This window comes from Notothenia rossii (assembly GCF_949606895.1).
Source record: "Notothenia rossii genome assembly, chromosome: 9".
Taxonomy (NCBI): domain Eukaryota; kingdom Metazoa; phylum Chordata; class Actinopteri; order Perciformes; family Nototheniidae; genus Notothenia; species Notothenia rossii.
Window position 1 is genome coordinate 81102094 of NC_136907.1, and position 19095 is coordinate 81121188.

Below are 19095 nucleotides of genomic sequence, written 5' to 3' on the forward strand. Positions count from 1 at the left end.
GTGATTAGTGTTCACGTCTACAGGAGATCTATCCATTCATATTCATTTATTAATTAAGAATCAGTTATATTAATAATAGAGTTTCTGGTGGATCTTAAATAAATAAGGGAAACATGCCTGAAGTTTCCGTGAGTAACCCTTCTCCTAATTATGATCTATGTATCATATTTACACAAATATATATATATACAATTTACATTTCTTTTTTAAAAAGAAGAAAGTAATGTACATTAAGAGTTTTAAATGTGTATTAATTTAGTATAATATATATATTACACACACACACACACACACACACACACACACACACACACACACACACACACACACACACACACACACACACACACACACATAAACACACATAAACACACATAAACACACACACACACACACACACACACACACACACACACACACACACACACACACACACACACACACACACACACACCCATTGCAGCCTGTTGTCATGTCTTCCATATCTGGGCAGGAAAGAAATATCTCGCTCTCCCTCTCTTTCTCTCGCTCTCTTTACACACACACACACACACACACACACACACATCCCCCCCCCCCCCCCCCCCCCCCAGTTCTCCTCAATGGGCCGTTAGCTTAAAGCTCGACAGCTAATTGACGTTTCTTAAATCTGAGCAGAGAGGAGTTTCTTAAAGGGCCGGTACACGGATTCCACTGATTGTATTCCATCTGCTTCCTGTTTCTCATCGGAGGAAGACCCATGCAGCGAGGTGTATTTATTTATATGAATCACACAACAATACAAATTACAATTAAATTACAAAATAAAAGAGATTTAAAAATATGTAAGATTAATAATTTAAAGAATGATAGAAAACGCTGTAAATATTATAGAAACGATTTGAGCGTTCTCATCATGACTGGTTTTCCCTCCTTGACGAGATGTTTCTGGACCCAGCAGACGCTCTTATTTTGAAAGTCCCCGCTGTGAGGGTCCTGCTGGTCTCTGACAGATAACTCCGGGTCAGGGTTGGAGCCGCTCTTTGTTGTGGCGTCATACGGCTCCTCTATAAAAGCCTCTCTTTGTCCGTCAAATTCTCGCTCGTCAATACGCCGATTGTTCTGAGGAAGAGGAGGAGGAGGAGGAGGAAGAGGAGGGAGATTCCTGCGGCTGCACATCATCAACACTTAAAGACTGTGCATTGAACACAAAGCTGAGCTGCCGTCGTCTGACTGTGATTGGTTTAGCCTGAAGGTCATTCATCAGCTTTGACTATCAGAACAAGAAGACCTGGAAACAGGCGTTTTATTTTAAAGAAATTGCCAAAAATACACTTTTTATCAAAACCGGAAACTAAAATATACAAATAATTTTATACGTTTCAACCTTTCTGTCGATATTCAAACATGTGATTTTTGATTTACACTTCCTCCACGAAAAATAATCAAATTCTAGCTGAAAATTGTGATTTCTTAATTTCTTTTAAATCAAGAAAACTATTTGATTCGGCTGAGATTACATTCTGCCAAACAGAAAGCTCACGCGCCACGGAGACCCGGTAAACATTAGACTCTGCGCTTCTTCACGCAACTGTGAAGCTATCAAAGAGTCTGCTCAGACAAACCGTGATGCCACAAGAAATCTGAGAAACTCAACGACATTTCACTTAAATCTTTCCTCTTTTCCTCTTAAGGTTTCTCTTTAAGGGTGTGGGACATGTTGTGAGTTCTGGCGCTGGTCGTGCCGTGTCCCTGGAGCCGCAGGGCTTTCATTCTGAAGCACAGAGAGAGGCCTCAGGGAGGACCACGTGACAGAAAGCAGCTTCATGTATTTATGTTATATATTCATCGTGTGACGGCAGCTTCGTTTCCTCTCCGTTACCCTCTGTGTTTGTCTGCTGGACGCCGACAGATGCTTTTGTTTTTTATTTAAAGAGACGTCAGGGGGGGTGGGGGGGGGGACTTCCTGCCGGCTGGTCGGGTTCTTTATCATATTTAAATAAAAGTGATTCATCTCCCTTTTAACCCCTCGGAGCTCCTCTCTGCATTTAGCCGTCTTGTTGGGAAGGAGCTGATGTTTCCATGGAGACGTGCGTTTAAAGGTCCTTTAATGGTTAAGTATTGTTAATGAACTGAGATGATCAACGAGCTTCAGAAACCACCAAATGACAAAGAATTGCTGAATCATTCAATCTACTACAAATAATCCAACTTTAAAAAATGTTTTTTTAAATATGTTAAAGGTCCCATGACCATCTCTACTGATCATAGTTCCAGTGTTGAGGTCTGCTAGAATAGATGTACATTGTTCAATGTTCCAAACTCACATTGGTTTCTCAAACAGCATCTCTCTATAGTGTGTGTATTCACTCTCTGTCCTACACGGCTTGTTGGAGCTCCTGCCCCCCCCCCCCCCTCCCTGTGAGCCCAGTGGCCGTCTGCGAGACACAGCAAAACCCAGCCCGAATACACACACACACACACACACACACACACACACACACACACACACACACACACACACACACACACACACACCCGCAGCCTGGCTGGGAGTTTGTGTGTGTACCCAGGCTGAGTTCCGTGGTGTCTCGCTGTCTCTCCGACCCCACACCAGTGAGCCAGCTCGCAGTGTCCCGCTCCTCGCAACGTGTGTGTGTGTGTGTGTGTGTGTGTGTGTGTGTGTGTGTGTGTGTGTGTGTGTGTGTGTGTGTGTGTGTGTGTGTGTGTGTGTGTGTGTGTGTGTGTGTGTGTGTGTGTGTGTGTGTGTGTGTGTGTGTGTGTGTGTGTGTGTGTGTGTGTGTGTGTGTGTGTGTGTGTGTGTGTGTGTGTGTGTGTGTGTGTGTGTGTGTGTGTGTGTGTGTGTGTGTGTGTGTGTGTGTGTGTGTGTGTGTGTGTGTGTGTGTGTGTGTGTGTGTGTGGATTAGTCAAAACGTAACGGCTCCGCAGACGTAACGTTACGTCACTATACCTGAAATACGTCGCTATACTCAGGAAGTAAACAATGGAGAAAGAGAAATATCCAACGAGGCGTTCTGGGGCAGACAGACAGGTGTTCTCTGAGTTAGAGTGTTACTCCCTACAGGGTGCACTCTGAGGGTCTGAGACTCTGCAGACCGGTCACATGCAGAAGCTACAGAACACAAGGGGACGGGTCAGAACCAGAAAGCAGGACATGGGACCTTTAAAAACGCTTATATCCAATTACAAAATATTGCCTAATCTAATTGAAAAATCAACTAATCCAAGTTAATCAAAAATGCAAATCCAACAAAAGATGATTGCTTTATTCGCACTTTGTTCCATCTCACACCTTTTAAAATACACACAGCAGGTAGGTCATCGTTTGTGCTGCAAATCTGTCTCCACCCTGCAGCTCCTCATCAACCATGACACACACACACACACACACACACACACACACACACACACACACACACACACACACACACACACACACACACACACACACACACACACACACACAGGAAGCCGGTGTGTTTGCAGTTGCTTCATTGTTTCCTGTAATAAACTGCAGCCTTGTGTTGCTCCTATCAGCTGCTTCACCTTTATTTGCCGTCCACACAGAGGGGCCCTCTGAGGGGGGGGGGGAGGCCCTCTGTTTACTGAGTGGATTCTTTAGCCGAGCAAACAGCACACACACACACACACACACACACACACACACACACACACACACACACACACACACACACACACACACACACACACACTCAAACATGCCGGCGTTCCTCCCGCTGACGGATGGCTCCTGGAACATGGAGCCTGCTGCAACTCGGTGTGTGTGTGTGTGTGTGTGTGTGTGTGTGTGTGTGTGTGTGTGTGTGTGTGTGTGTGTGTGTGTGTGTGTGTGTGTGTGTGTGTGTGTGTGTGTGTGTGTGTGTGTGTGTGTGTGTGTGTGTGTGTGTGTGTGTGTGTGTGTGTGTGTGTGTGTGTGTGTGTGTGTGTGTGTGTGTGTGTGTGTGTGTGTGTGTGTGTGTGTGTGTTAAAGAATCATCCCGCGCTTCAGCATGTTCCAACTTCACTTCACATTCCTGCCCCCCCCCCCCCCCCCCCCCCTCTCTTAGAGGGAGACCCTCACTGTGTTTCCAGGAGCCTCAGATTGAACGCTTCCTGCAGACGTAATAATAATAATCCATGTTTAGTAAACTCTGGCTGACATGCAGCTGCACGGCCTTCAGGGGTTAAACCCCCCACTCAAGGTGACCCTCCAGCAGACCTTAAACAATCCGCAGACGCTCAGATGTCACACATACCAACGACTACAGAGCAGCCGTGAACTCACAACTTACTTATCAAAAGGTTTCTAGAAGATTCGTCGAGTTGATCTTAATCGTCCCGTGGCGTAAAAGCGACTTCAGAAAGAAAAGATCGTTACAGAGGGAGGGAGATGGAGCTGCTTGATGCTAACGCACCATGTTGCTATGCAGGATGGGTTTGTCTCAGACGGTCAGCTGATAACTGACTCTGGACCTGGACCTGGTCCTGGACCTGGACCTGGACCTGGACCTGGACCTGGACCTGGTCGTAGCGCCTCTGGAACAGATATTTAACTGAGGAGCTGTTGTCCATGAGTGTTAACCCCTTGTGTGTTCCCTCTGCAGGCAAGGCCTTCGACATCACCTACGTCCGGCTGAAGTTCCACACCAGCCGCCCCGAGAGCTTCGCCATCTACAAGCGGACTCGTGAGGGCGGGCCCTGGGTGCCCTACCAGTACTACAGCGGCTCCTGTGAGAAGACCTACCAGAAGGCGGGGCGGGGCTTCATCCGCACCGGGGAGGACGAGCAGCAGGCGCTCTGCACCGACGACTTCAGCGACATCTCGCCGCTCACCGGGGGCAACGTGGCCTTCTCCACGCTGGAGGGCCGGCCCAGCGCCTACAACTTCGACAACAGCCCCGTGCTCCAGGTGAGTGGGTCACGGTCCTCTCTGTAGACCCTCACACCAGGAGCCAAAGCTCGTCTTAGACCAGAACACCCCGTGCTCCAGGTGAGTGGGTCACGGTCCTCTCTTTAGACCCTCACACCAGGAGCCAAAGCTTGTCTTAGACCAGAACACCCCGTGCTCCAGGTGAGTGGGTCACGGTCCCCTCTTTAGACCCTCACACCAGGAGCCAAAGCTCGTCTTAGATCAGAACACCCCGTGCTCCAGGTGAGTGGGTCACGGTCCCCTCTATAGACCCTCACACCAGGAGCCAAAGCTTGTCTTAGATCAGAACACCACGTCCTCCAGGTGAGTGGGTCACGGTCCCCTCTTTAGACCCTCACACCAGGAGCCAAAGCTCGTCTTAGATCAGAACACCCCGTGCTCCAGGTGAGTGGGTCACGGTCCCCTCTATAGACCCTCACACCAGGAGCCAAAGCTTGTCTTAGATCAGAACACCCCGTGCTCCAGGTGAGTGGGTCACGGTCCCCTCTATAGACCCTCACACCAGGAGCCAAAGCTCGTCTTAGATCAGAACACCCCGTGCTCCAGGTGAGTGGGTCACGGTCCCCTCTTTAGACCCTCACACCAGGAGCCAAAGCTCGTCTTAGATCAGAACACCCCGTGCTCCAGGTGAGTGGGTCACGGTCCCCTCTTTAGACCCTCACACCAGGAGCCAAAGCTTGTCTTAGATCAGAACACCCCGTGCTCCAGGTGAGTGGGTCACGGTCCCCTCTTTAGACCCTCACACCAGGAGCCAAAGCTCGTCTTAGATCAGAACACCCCGTGCTCCAGGTGAGTGGGTCACGGTCCTCTCTTTAGACCCTCACACCAGGAGCCAAAGCTTCTCTTAGATCAGAACACCCCGTGCTCCAGGTGAGTGGGTCACGGTCCTCTCTTTAGACCCTCACACCAGGAGCCAAAGCTCGTCTTAGATCAGAACACCCCGTGCTTCAGGTGAGTGGGTCACGGTCCCCTCTTTAGACCCTCACACCAGGAGCCAAAGCTCGTCTTAGATCAGAACACCCCGTGCTCCAGGTGAGTGGGTCACGGTCCCCTCTTTAGACCCTCACACCAGGAGCCAAAGCTCGTCTTAGATCAGAACACCCCGTGCTCCAGGTGAGTGGGTCACGGTCCCCTCTTTAGACCCTCACACCAGGAGCCAAAGCTTCTCTTAGATCAGAACACCCCGTGCTCCAGGTGAGTGGGTCACGGTCCCCTCTTTAGACCCTCACACCAGGAGCCAAAGCTCGTCTTAGATCAGAACACCCCGTGCTCCAGGTGAGTGGGTCACGGTCCCCTCTATAGACCCTCACACCAGGAGCCAAAGCTTGTCTTAGATCAGAACACCCCGTCCTCCAGGTGAGTGGGTCACGGTCCCCTCTTTAGACCCTCACACCAGGAGCCAAAGCTCGTCTTAGATCAGAACACCCCGTGCTCCAGGTGAGTGGGTCACGGTCCCCTCTATAGACCCTCACACCAGGAGCCAAAGCTTGTCTTAGATCAGAACACCCCGTGCTCCAGGTGAGTGGGTCACGGTCCCCTCTATAGACCCTCACACCAGGAGCCAAAGCTCGTCTTAGATCAGAACACCCCGTGCTCCAGGTGAGTGGGTCACGGTCCCCTCTTTAGACCCTCACACCAGGAGCCAAAGCTCGTCTTAGATCAGAACACCCCGTGCTCCAGGTGAGTGGGTCACGGTCCCCTCTTTAGACCCTCACACCAGGAGCCAAAGCTTGTCTTAGATCAGAACACCCCGTGCTCCAGGTGAGTGGGTCACGGTCCCCTCTTTAGACCCTCACACCAGGAGCCAAAGCTCGTCTTAGATCAGAACACCCCGTGCTCCAGGTGAGTGGGTCACGGTCCTCTCTTTAGACCCTCACACCAGGAGCCAAAGCTTCTCTTAGATCAGAACACCCCGTGCTCCAGGTGAGTGGGTCACGGTCCTCTCTTTAGACCCTCACACCAGGAGCCAAAGCTCGTCTTAGATCAGAACACCCCGTGCTTCAGGTGAGTGGGTCACGGTCCCCTCTTTAGACCCTCACACCAGGAGCCAAAGCTCGTCTTAGATCAGAACACCCCGTGCTCCAGGTGAGTGGGTCACGGTCCCCTCTTTAGACCCTCACACCAGGAGCCAAAGCTCGTCTTAGATCAGAACACCCCGTGCTCCAGGTGAGTGGGTCACGGTCCCCTCTTTAGACCCTCACACCAGGAGCCAAAGCTTCTCTTAGATCAGAACACCCCGTGCTCCAGGTGAGTGGGTCACGGTCCCCTCTTTAGACCCTCACACCAGGAGCCAAAGCTTGTCTTAGATCAGAACACCCCGTGCTCCAGGTGAGTGGGTCACGGTCCCCTCTTTAGACCCTCACACCAGGAGCCAAAGCTTGTTCATTTCTCTTTACTCACACCGAGCATCGAGATCAGAACAATTAGACCAGTGGTTCTCAACTGGTGGGTCACGACCCAAAAGTGGGTCGTGGACCCGTTTCGAGTGGGTCGCAGATGTGTGAGTGAAAAAACCTTCTATCCTCTCCCTCTCTCTTCCTCCTCCTCCTCAGTCATTATAGTGCTTAACAGCGCTCTGCACTGCTGTCATATTGACCTCTCAAATGTCCTGATCGACCAATCAGAAGCCAGTATTCAACCAAGCCGTGTAATTAGACGAGGCAGCTCAGCTTCAGGCCCTGGGCGTGATGAAGGTGGAGCAGGTTTGACTCTTTGGACACCAGGAGCCTTTGTGTTTGTCTTTGCTCACACCGAGCGTCACAAACGGGGACCAATAGAAACCTTGAAGTGTTTACCGATACAGTCTCCTCTCCTCAGCAACAGGAAGTACGCTTGTAGTTTTATTTCCCAGAAGGCCGTGCAGCAGGTCAGGTTACAGGTTTAATGCCAAGTGTTGCATCACGTTGCTAGGCGACGCCCCCGGGTTTCCCAGTGACCTGCAGCTGGACCTCTGCCCCCCCCCCTCTTTACTCCCCCGGCTCTTCCTTTTACTCCCCCCCACTCTCTTTCCTCTCCCTCCTCTCACTCCTCTCTTACTCTCTATTTTCTCCCCCATTCTGTCCTCACTCCGCTTTTTGACTTTTGCTCCACTTTAAAATAAAAAAAACGAAATAAATACTTTTTCCTCTCCTCCCTTTCTCCCCCTTCCTCCCCCTCTCCTCTCCTCTCTCCTCCCTTTCTCCCTCTTTCTCTCCTCAATCTCTATCCTGCCTTTCCTCTCTCCTCCCTTCCTCCCCCTCTCCTCTCTCTCCTCCCTTTCTCCCCCTTTCTCTCCTCAATCTCTATCCTGCCTTTCCTCCCTCTCCCTTCCTCCCCCTCTCCTCACTTTCTCTCCCCCTCACTGTGTTGGCTGTTTCCATATATCTCTCCTCCTTCCTCCCCCTCTCCTCCCTTCCCCCCCTTCCTCCCCCTCTCCTCCCCCTCTCCTCCCTTTCTCTCCCCTCACTGTGTTGGTGTTTCCATGTCTCTCTCCACTCTTTCCTCCCTATTTTCTTCCCCTTTCTCTCCTCAATCTCTATCCTGCCTTTCCTCTCTCTCCCTTCCTCCCCCTCTCCTCCCTCTCCTCACTTTCTCTCCCCCTCACTGTGTTGGTGTTTCCATATCTCTCTCCTCCTTCCTCCCCCTCTCCTCCCTTCCTCCCCCTCTCCCCCTCTCCTCCTTCCTCCCCCTCTACTCCCTTCCTCCCCATCTCCTCCCTCTCTCCCCCTCTCCTCCCTCTCTCCCCCTGGTGTTTCCATTCTGCTCGGATTGTTGCACAACTTTCTGTTTTTTAAATCTGCAGAAAGTTTTATTTCATCAACAACAACGAGGCGTTTCCTGAAGTTCTTCAAAAACAAAAACAGATTTAGAGCTCAAACAACGAGTCAGTGAAAAACAACACACTTTATTCATATAATAACTATTAACCACGGTTCCCAGTAATAAAAGAACTCATAGGAACTGAATAACAGTTATTTATTCAGAGCTAAAGATGAATCGATTATGTTTTTGTTCAATAACAACGATTTGAAAAACCAAAGTAAAAGTGAAAAGGATATTTTCCCAGCTTCTTGTTGAAGTTGGATATCTCGTCTTTGACAGCAATCTAAATATCTTTGAGACTTTCTAAGAAGTGATCTCTGAGGAAACCCTGATGCTCACACCTGTATGTGCAGGCAAGCACACCTGAATGAGAGTAGATCCTTGTGTTGTGATGAGAGATGAGTGATGGAGAGGTAAATGAACAGATTTAGCTCCGCGGCTCAGCTGTGAACTTCCTTATTTGTCTCGTCGGCATGAAGCTATTTATACCGAGGGACTCTTTCAGGAGGCGTCAGACGGCTGTTAGTCGCTCTCACACATTCCTGCCATCTGACATCCAGCTTTAAAGAGGGGAAAAGCACCAGCAGAGACAGTCCACCTTAAATTAACCAGCAGTCCACCTTAAATAACCAGCAGTCCACCTTAAATACCAGCAGTCCACCTTAAATAACCAGCAGTCCACCTTAAAGAACCAGCAGTCCACCTTAAAGAACCAGCAGTCCACCTTAAATACCAGCAGTCCACCTTAAATACCAGCAGTCCACCTTAAATAACCAGCAGTCCACCTTAAAGAACCAGCAGTCCACCTTAAAGAACCAGCAGTCCACCTTAAATAACCAGCAGTCCACCTTAAAGAACCAGCAGTCCACCTTAAATACCAGCAGTCCACCTTAAATAACCAGCAGTCCACCTTAAAGAACCAGCAGTCCACCTTAAAGAACCAGCAGTCCACCTTAAAGAACCAGCAGTCCACCTTAAATAACCAGCAGTCCACCTTAAAGAACCAGCAGTCCACCTTAAATACCAGCAGTCCACCTTAAATAAATTATTCTCACATTCTCATACAGCATCTCTGTATAGTATGTGTATTCACTCTCTCTCCTACACGCCTTGTTGGAGCTCCTGCCCCCCCCCCCCCCCCCCCCCCTGTGAGCCCAGTGGCCGTCTGCGAGACAGCGAAACCCAGCCCAAACACACACACACCCGCAGCCTGGCTGGGAGTTTGTGTGTGCCCAGGCTGAGTTCCGCGGTGTCTCGCTGTCTCGCCAACCCCACACCAGTAACTCAGCTCACAGTGTCCCGCCGAGTGTGTGTGGGAGGAAGTCCGCAGATTGGTCAAAACGTAACGGCTCCGCGGAAGTTACGTTACTATACCCAAAATATGTCACTATACCCAAAAAGTAAACAATGAAATCTCTAACGAGGTGTTCTGGGGCAGACAGGTCTTCTCTGTGTTAGAGATTTACTCCCTACAGGGTGCACTTTGAGGGTTTGTGACTCTGCAGAAAAAGCTACATAACACAAGGGGACGGGTAATAATCAGAAAAGCATGACATGGGACCTTTAAATAACAAGCAGTCCACCTTAAATAGCCATCAGTCCACCTTAAATAACCTCCCTAGTACCTCGTTTTATTCTGGAGCTGCGGTTGCTTTCGGCCCGTTAAATTAACCCGAGTCTCTTTACAGCCGCCGGCTCATCCCAGGGGAACGTATCTGTGAGGTATTAATACAAACAATATTTCAGCGATGGAAGAAGTGTACAGTCCTGCAGTAAAAATACTCTATGACGAGAGAAAGTCTTGCAGAGTTCATTCAATGAAATAGAGTAAATATTAGTTATTGTTCAGTATAAGTACTGCAGTAATCTGACGTACCTCTGAGAGTACTGCAGTCATCTGACGTACCTCTGAGAGTACTGCAGTAATCTGACGTACCTCTGAGAGTACAGTGAAGTACTGCAGTAATCTGACGTACCTCTGAGAGTACTGCAGTAATCTGACGTACCTCTGAGAGTACTGCAGTCATCTGACGTACCTCTGAGAGTACTGCAGTAATCTGACGTACCTCTGAGAGTACTGCAGTAATCTGACGTACCTCTGAGTGTACTGCAGTAATCTGACGTGCCTCTGAGAGTACTGCAGTAATCTGACGTGCCTCTGAGAGTACTGCAGTAATCTGACGTGCCTCTGAGAGTACTGCAGTAATCTGACGTACCTCTGAGAGTACTGCAGTAATCTGACGTGCCTCTGAGAGTACTGCAGTAATCTGACGTACCTCTGAGAGTACTGCAGTAATCTGACGTACCTCTGAGTGTACTGCAGTAATCTGACGTGCCTCTGAGAGTACTGCAGTAATCTGACGTGCCTCTGAGAGTACTGCAGTAATCTGACGTGCCTCTGAGAGTACTGCAGTAATCTGACGTACCTCTGAGAGTACTGCAGTAATCTGACGTACCTCTGAGAGTACTGCAGTAATCTGACGTACCTCTGAGTGTACTGCAGTAATCTGACGTGCCTCTGAGAGTACTGCAGTAATCTGACGTGCCTCTGAGAGTACTGCAGTAATCTGACGTGCCTCTGAGAGTACTGCAGTAATCTGACGTACCTCTGAGAGTACTGCAGTAATCTGACGTGCCTCTGAGAGTACTGCAGTAATCTGACGTACCTCTGATAGGAATGCAGTAATCTGACGTGCCTCTGAGAGTACTGCAGTAATCTGACGTGCCTCTGAGAGTACTGCAGTAATCTGACGTACCTCTGAGAGTACTGCAGTAATCTGACGTGCCTCTGAGAGTACTGCAGTAATCTGACGTGCCTCTGAGAGTACTGCAGTAATCTGACGTGCCTCTGAGAGTACTGCAGTAATCTGACGTACCTCTCAGAGTACTGCAGTAATCTGACGTGCCTCTGAGTGTACAGTGAAGTACTGCAGTAGTGATCGTAGTACTTGAGTGTATTTGTCCGCTGGATGTTTGTAATCCTGCAGGACTTGTTGGTGATTGATGGATAACACATGGTGCGTTCAGGGTCTAGTGTGTTGGGGCTTCCTGAGGAGGAACAGCTGACCCGTCCTCATGAATCATAACCAGAGAGAGTGGGCGACTGCATTAGCGTTAGCGACAGATAGCTGAGCAGCTGCTCCAACAATGAGCCGCCTTCATCAGAAGCAGAAAAACAGTGAGATGTCTGGAGGCGTTCAGAGTGAGAGACTCAGCGTCTCCTCTCCTGTAGTGATCACAGCTTAGAGACGTGTCCTGAGCCTCTACTGAAGTCAGAGTACTCTCACACACAACTGTACAAATACTTTAAAGGAAGTATAAATCCTGAGTTTAAATGTTACTCGAGCAACAGTGTGAGTAAATAAAGAAAATGGACTTTAAGTATTCAATCTAATCCTTTAGAAGCTGCCAAAGAAAGGGTGGGTTCCTTTCTAAATACTTGATGCTGTTTAATGAATGAGATAATAATGTTAGCTCACACTGATCTGATGTACCCTATCCACATGTTCTTGCTAAAAAGCAGATAAGAGTCTGTGAGTTATAGCAACTTAAATAATGTTTCTGTGTTGCGTTAATTGATGAAATGTTAATTTAAAAGTCTTAATTTGATTCTAAAGCTCTGGGTTAGAGTTTGTTGAATCACTCTTTTCTACCAACCCGGTGTGAGAGCTGTTTGCTAGCTGACAAGATGACGCTCAGCTCTCTAAAACGATCCCCCTGGGTATGCAGAGGTCCCTTCATTCTGACGGGTCCACTTCCTGTGGGTCAAACGGTTTGCTCCGAGTCACAGCTCAGAGAAATGTGTCCACATTCCCCGCAGACAGACGAGGATTCAGCATCAGCGTGTGAAGAACATAAATATACCTGAACACGATCAAACTCTGACAAAAACATCCGGTTGTTTCCTGAGTCTCAAAAACAGCTTTTATTAGAACATCAGACCGCTGTGAACGCACAAAGCCCCGGAGGCAGATCGAGTGTCTGACGGGAGGAAATCATCTGTCAGTGGATATTTGAGCAGGTCCTCCGGAGACCATTTGTTCAGTCCGATAGTCTTTCTGCACACAATGTGGTTAAAGGACTTACATGTGGCGGGCTTTCAAAGAAAACATGTTTTATTAAAGTATTTCACCACTTTGAACGCATGGGTCTCTAGAGACAGATCGAGAGTCTGACGGAGGAAAACCGACAGTTTTCTTCTCGCGTTGGAAGGCTTTCAGGGCGGAGAACACGGAAAGACATTTGGAAAACTGAGACGCTGCAGAACATTTATGAGTCATGGCCTTCAGGAAAAACTACAAGCCTGATTCCCATGGTGGACGGCTGTAGGATGTGCAGAGGAAGAACACATTACGTTTTGAATAAAACATGTCAGTGTAGTATAAGTACGGATGTATTATTAAGAAAATGTACTTGGAAAGTTGGAAACGTGTTTGATACACACCGTTAAAGTTCCCCTGATAACTAATTAGAGAGCCATCATCTCAGCCGCGTCTCTGTGGTGTTGGGAGGTTTTGTTTGTCGTTTGATATAAAAACGTTTTTTTCTCGAGTTTGGATTTTTCTTTGGTTTGAATAACACGAATGCACGTAGAACATTTCCCACCTTCGTCAAAGCGGTCATGTTTGGTTTGTCGGCAGGTTTTACGAAAAAACGACAGATCTGATTTCCATGAAAAGTGGTGGAAGAGGTAGGAAGGAAGAACTCATACCGTTTTCAAGCTGATCTAATTATTGAGGCTGAATTCTTCATTTGGTTTCCATAACAAGAGATGGCGTTGCCTTGGCGGTGATGGTCGACCTTTAGTTTCACGTGTTCCCTGGCAGCAGGATAACGGAATAAAGCTTTGGGGGAGGAAGAACAGATCCAAATAAGGAGACTGATACAACGCTATGGTTAACATTGAGGGACACGGCGTGGCCTTGGCGGAGGTTGACCCCAGTGTCACGTGTTCCCTGGCAGCAGCATTACAGAAAACCTCCTTTTCCAATTCTCAAGAAATGTTGTGGAAGGTTTTGGCAATGATTCAGCAAGAGTTCATAACATTTTGAAGTGCATCTAAATCACAGGGCTGACACAAGCTTTGGTTACGTTTGGGAGATGTGTAGTGGCCTCTGCGGAGGTTAGCCCTTCCACTGTCACATTCCCTGGCAGCACGTCAACAGAAAAACGGCTTGTCCAATTTCCATGAAACTTGGTGGAAGGGTGTAGCAATGACTCGGCAAGAGTTAATCAAATCCTGAAGCAGATCTGTGACAACGCTCTGGTTAACATTGAGAGTTATGGCCTTGGTGGAGGTACACTCCCATTGTCACATGTTCCCTGCCTGATAACAGAAACACTGCTGGTCCCATTCCAGTGAAATGTGGTGGGAGGGTGAAGCAATGGCAGAGAACGCACTCGTTACAATTTGAAGGGGATCTAAATGACGGGACTGATACAAGCTTTGGTTAGCATTGAGGGACACGGCGTGGCGGGGGTCGACTCTCTCTCCGTCACAGGCCCTGGCAGCAGGACAGCAGAAAGACTACCGGTCGAGTTTCCATGACATTTGGTGGAAGGATGTAGCGTTGACTGGGGAAGAACTCAGTGAAATGTTGATAACGAGGCTGATACAAGTTAGCATTGAGAGACACGGCGTGGCCTTGGCGGGGGCTGATCCTCTAGCAGGGGTGTTCGTATCAGATATGCACGGACACTTGTACATGTGTTCGTGCTCTCCGGAGGCCGGGTTCCTGACAGACGGAGGGTCTACTCCTCACAGCTGCTCTCTCTCCGGCTGATAAGCTTCCTGCTGATCCCGAACACAGTGATCCTTCTCTGGCCTTCCCTCCGGTTCCCAGGAGCCTGCACACAAACGGGATGTTGAGCAACGATCCTCCTCCCGAAGTCCAACTCTGCAACAGGTGTTACTCCATCTGGCTCTCGTATCACAATGCCAAGAAATGAAACTCCATTTCACCGACGTCAGAGCTGCTCAGAGTTTCCCACAGCCTCCATTAGTGAGGAGCATCTGTGTGTGGACAGAGTGAAACACGTCAGCAGGTGTTGTGAAGTGAAACATCTCTTCTGATCCTCAGCTCACCTTCTGATGTGCAGTCTGACCGAACACCTGCAGAGACACGCCGTCATCCTCTCGTCACCCTGCTCATGTCTTTATTTAGGCTTTCTGAACTCGAGGAAGGGTCCGCATCCGTCAGTATTTAACGATGAAGAAATGACTTTGCATTCAGAGCATAGAGATCATTTAGAATACCAACGGTGTGAAAGGAAGCAGAGAAAGTGTGTTTTCATATTGGAACATCTGAAGTTTCTGAAAGATAATCTGAATGAAAAGGTTGTCCTGATTCTCAGGGACTTCTAGAAGGAACTAATAATGATACCCGTTACATTAACACATTTGTCAACTTAAGTTAGCTGCCTTTTGTTTCCAAAACGCTGTCCAATGGTATTAATGAATGATGCACTAACATCTAAAAGTAGGGTCAGATTCAGAATGCCTTTGTTCGTCCCGGAGAGGGTCAATGAACCCTGTATGTAGATGCAAGTAGCTTTGGATAAAAGTGTCATGTAATGAGAGGCTCGAGGACATCAGAGGACGCATGGACATCTCAATCATTTTCTTGTCTTTATTTTCAGTTCAACATTTCTTTAAGAAGACATTTGTAGGATTATGATATCTGGATGCTTCCATATCTTTCAGCAGAGACAGATCAGCTGTTTGCACCTCCCTTGTACTGCCTGCTGTCCTCTCTGTGTCCTCTCTGCTGTCCTCTCTGCTGTGCTACCTGCTGTCCTCTCTGCTGTCCTCTCTGCTGTGCTACCTGCTGTCCTCTCTGTGTCCTCTCTGCTGTCCTCTCTGCTGTCCTCTGTGTCCTCTCTGCTGTCCTCTCTGTGTCCTCTCTGTGTCCTCTCTGTGTCCTCTCTGCTGTCCTCTCTGTGTCCTCTCTGCTGTCCTCTCTGCTGTCCTCTCTGTGTCCTCTCTGCTGTCCTCTCTGTGTCCTCTCTGCTGTCCTCTCTGCTGTATTACCTGCTGTCCTCTCTGCTGTCCTCTCTGCTGTATTACCTGCTGTCCTCTCTGTGTCCTCTCTGCTGTCCTCTCTGCTGTTCTCTCTGCTGTCCTGTATTCTGTACTACCTGCTGTCCTCTCTGCTGTCCTCTCTGCTGTTCTCTCTGCTGTCCTCTCTGCTGTCCTCTCTGCTGTCCTGTATTCTGTACTACCTGCTGTCCTCTCTGCTGTCCTCTCTGTGTCCTCTCTGCTGTCCTGTATTCTGTACTACCTGCTGTGCTCTCTGCTGTCCTCTCTGCTGTCCTCTCTGCTGTCCTCTCTGTGTCCTCTCTGCTGTCCTCTCTGCTGTCCTCTCTGCTGTCCTCTCTGTGTCCTCTCTGCTGTCCTCTCTGCTGTCCTGTATTCTGTACTATCTGCTGTCCTCTCTGTGTCCTCTCTGTGTCCTCTCTGCTGTCCTCTCTGCTGTCCTGTATTCTGTATTACCTGCTGTCCTCTCTGTGTCCTCTCTGCTGTCCTCTCTGCTGTCCTCTCTGTGTCCTGTATTCTGTACTACCTGCTGTGTGTAACACGTTTCCTCGATGTTCTGCAGGACTGGGTGACGGCCACAGACATCAGGGTGACTCTGAACCGACTCAACACGTTCGGAGACGAAGTTTTCAACGACCCCAAAGTCCTCAAGTCCTACTACTACGCCATCTCCGACTTCGCTGTGGGCGGACGGTGAGCCAACACGTTATTCTCTCAGAACATCTTTCAAACATTCACAGTGCTTCACATGGGTTACAATAAATACTGTTACGGTCCAACGCTGCTTCAGCACACGACCAAAGAAAGTGACATGTCGTCGTTTACAGAAGTACTTTTAAAGCAAAAGCTTTCAACCCCAAACAAATTAACATATTTAATACAAACAGGGAATAATATTAACTGAAAACCAGCCATAAGCATGTTTCAGTTAGTGTGCAGCCCTGGTCTCACCTGGTTCCTGCTCAGTCAGATGTGAGGCAGACTAGAGATGAGTCCTACTGCTGCCCCGAGAGCCCCCTCCAGTCTCAACACAACATTAATGACAGATTCAAAGCAGTTCTGAAGAGGTGAACACATTGATCACTGATCAGGTGTGAGCAGCTCTCTGGTCAGGTGATCAGGTGTGAGCAGCTCTCTGGTCAGGTGATCAGGTGTGAGCAGCTCTCTGGTCAGGTGATCAGGTGTGAGCAGCTCTCTGGTCAGGTGTGAGCTGCTCTCGGGTCAGGTGGTCAGGTGATCAGGTGTGAGCAGCTCTCTGGTCAGGTGATCAGGTGTGAGCAGCTCTCTGGTCAGGTGATCAGGTGTGAGCAGCTCTCTGGTCAGGTGGTCAGGTGTGAGCAGCTCTCTGGTCAGGTGATCAGGTGTGAGCAGCTCTCTGGTCAGGTGATCAGGTGTGAGCAGCTCTCTGGTCAGGTGATCAGGTGTGAGCAGCTCTCTGGTCAGGTGATCAGGTGTGTGGACTCAGAGGGAGAAACAGAAGGTTGGACAGAGTGTTTCTGCTCAGCCTCCGATCATCTGTTTGAAATGTGGAGCAGATTTCCATTACAACGCCCGCATTCCTGGCATTCCTGGCAGGCCGCGCTGATCCCAGGGAGACCGGGGGTGGGGGGGGGGTGGGGGCAACGCCGTGACGGGGGGTCAGGAATTCATCTTGCATCACAGCAGCCCCCTTTACAACATCAACAACTGTTTAAGACAAGAGAACACGCATTGTGAAGTCCTCTCCTCTCTCGAAAGGGACTCCAAACATTCCTCTCCAATGACACGGAAACTTTTACTTTGCCAGTCTGTCAAAGTATTTTACTTGGAAAACAAAGTTCCGTTTAGTCGCTTAATGGGTCTTTAGGTGAAAAACCTTTGCAGATGAGAAAAATGCAATAAGACCAACTTGCAACTTGCTAGAATATTGGACAGAATAAAGTGGGCCAACGAAGCGCAGAAAGATCTTCTTAAATTCAACTTCTTAAATAGCGTAGCATTGTACATCCTTTTAACAACTATCAGAGTAACTGTCCTAATTTCACCCAGCATAGTTTCCCCTTGTTAGTGCCTGATAATATTAAAGTCACATGCCCCCCCCCCGCTCCACCAGTCAGGAACACTCCCCTCACACAGGAGAACATAAACACAGGAATCAGTGCAAGTCAATGATAGATCTGCTGCTGCAGCGTTAGTGTTTCAGTCTTTCTTCCTGTCGTCAGTTTTTCCACCTGAACTGAAGCGAGTCCTGTCCTGCAGCGACCCCCCCCACCCCCCCCCCCCCCAAACATCTCCTCCAACAACACCTCCCCCCCCGGGTGGAAAAACCTCCTCACCGCCAGAGACAATACAAAGAGACAGAGCTCCGAGTGTCTCCAGGTGTTTGATACACCCTGAGGACACCCTCTGTCTGTCTCACCGTGTCTCTGCACCGTGTCTCTGAGGACACCCTCTGTCTGTCTCACAGTGTCTCTGCACCGTGTCTCTGAGGACACCCTCTGTCTGTCTCACAGTGTCTCTGCACCGTGTCTCTGAGGACACCCTCTGTCTGTCTCACAGTGTCTCTGCACCGTGTCTCTGAGGACACCCTCTGTCTGTCTCACCGTGTCTCTGCACCGTGTCTCTGAGGACACCCTCTGTCTGTCTCACCGTGTCTCTGCACCGTGTCTCTGAGGACACCCTCTGTCTGTCTCACCGTGTCTCTGCACCGTGTCTCTGAGGACACCCTCTGTCTGTCTCACCGTGTCTCTGCACCGTGTCTCTGCACCGTGTCTCTGAGGACACCCTCTGTCTGTCTCACCGTGTCCACAACAACGTGTCTCTGCACAGTGTCTCTGAGGACACCCTCTGTCTGTCTCACCGTGTCTCTGCACAGTGTCTCTGCACAGTGTCTCTGAGGACACCCTCTGTCTGTCTCACGGTGTCTCTGCACCGTGACCCTGAGGACACCCTCTGTCTGTCTCACCGTGTCCACAACACAGTGTCTCTGCACAGTGTCTCTGCACCGTGTCTCTGAGGACACCCTCTGTCTGTCTCACCGTGTCCACAACACAGTGTCTCTGCACCGTGTCTCTGAGGACACCCTCTGTCTGTCTCACCGTGTCTCGGCACCGTGACCCCGTCAGCCTCTGAGCGGACTCTTCAGAACTGCCTTTAATCCGTCATTAATGTTGTGTTTTATATATTCTTTAAGTGTTGTTTTAATTATGTTTTTGTGATTTGTTACTCTGTAAAGTGTCTTTGAGTTTCTAGCAAAGCGCTCTATAAATATGCATTATAAACATTATTATTATTATTATTATTATTATTAGGGTCTGAGACCAGAGGTCGGCGAATACCCTATTGTAAT

At 49.1% G+C, this 19095-nt stretch overlaps 1 protein-coding gene across 1 annotated transcript in view; it reads left to right on the plus strand.

Moving 5' to 3' along the window:
• lamc1 (laminin, gamma 1) overlaps positions 1-19095 on the plus strand; it is a gene marked incomplete at its 3' end in the record, with an annotated part of 60936 nt that overhangs the window by 33914 nt on the left and 7927 nt on the right. Inside the window, exons 2-3 of the mRNA XM_079651090.1 lie at positions 4605-4909; positions 16330-16460. Coding sequence (XP_079507216.1) covers positions 4605-4909; positions 16330-16460 — 436 coding nt within the window. The remainder of the gene's footprint in view (positions 1-4604; positions 4910-16329; positions 16461-19095) is intronic.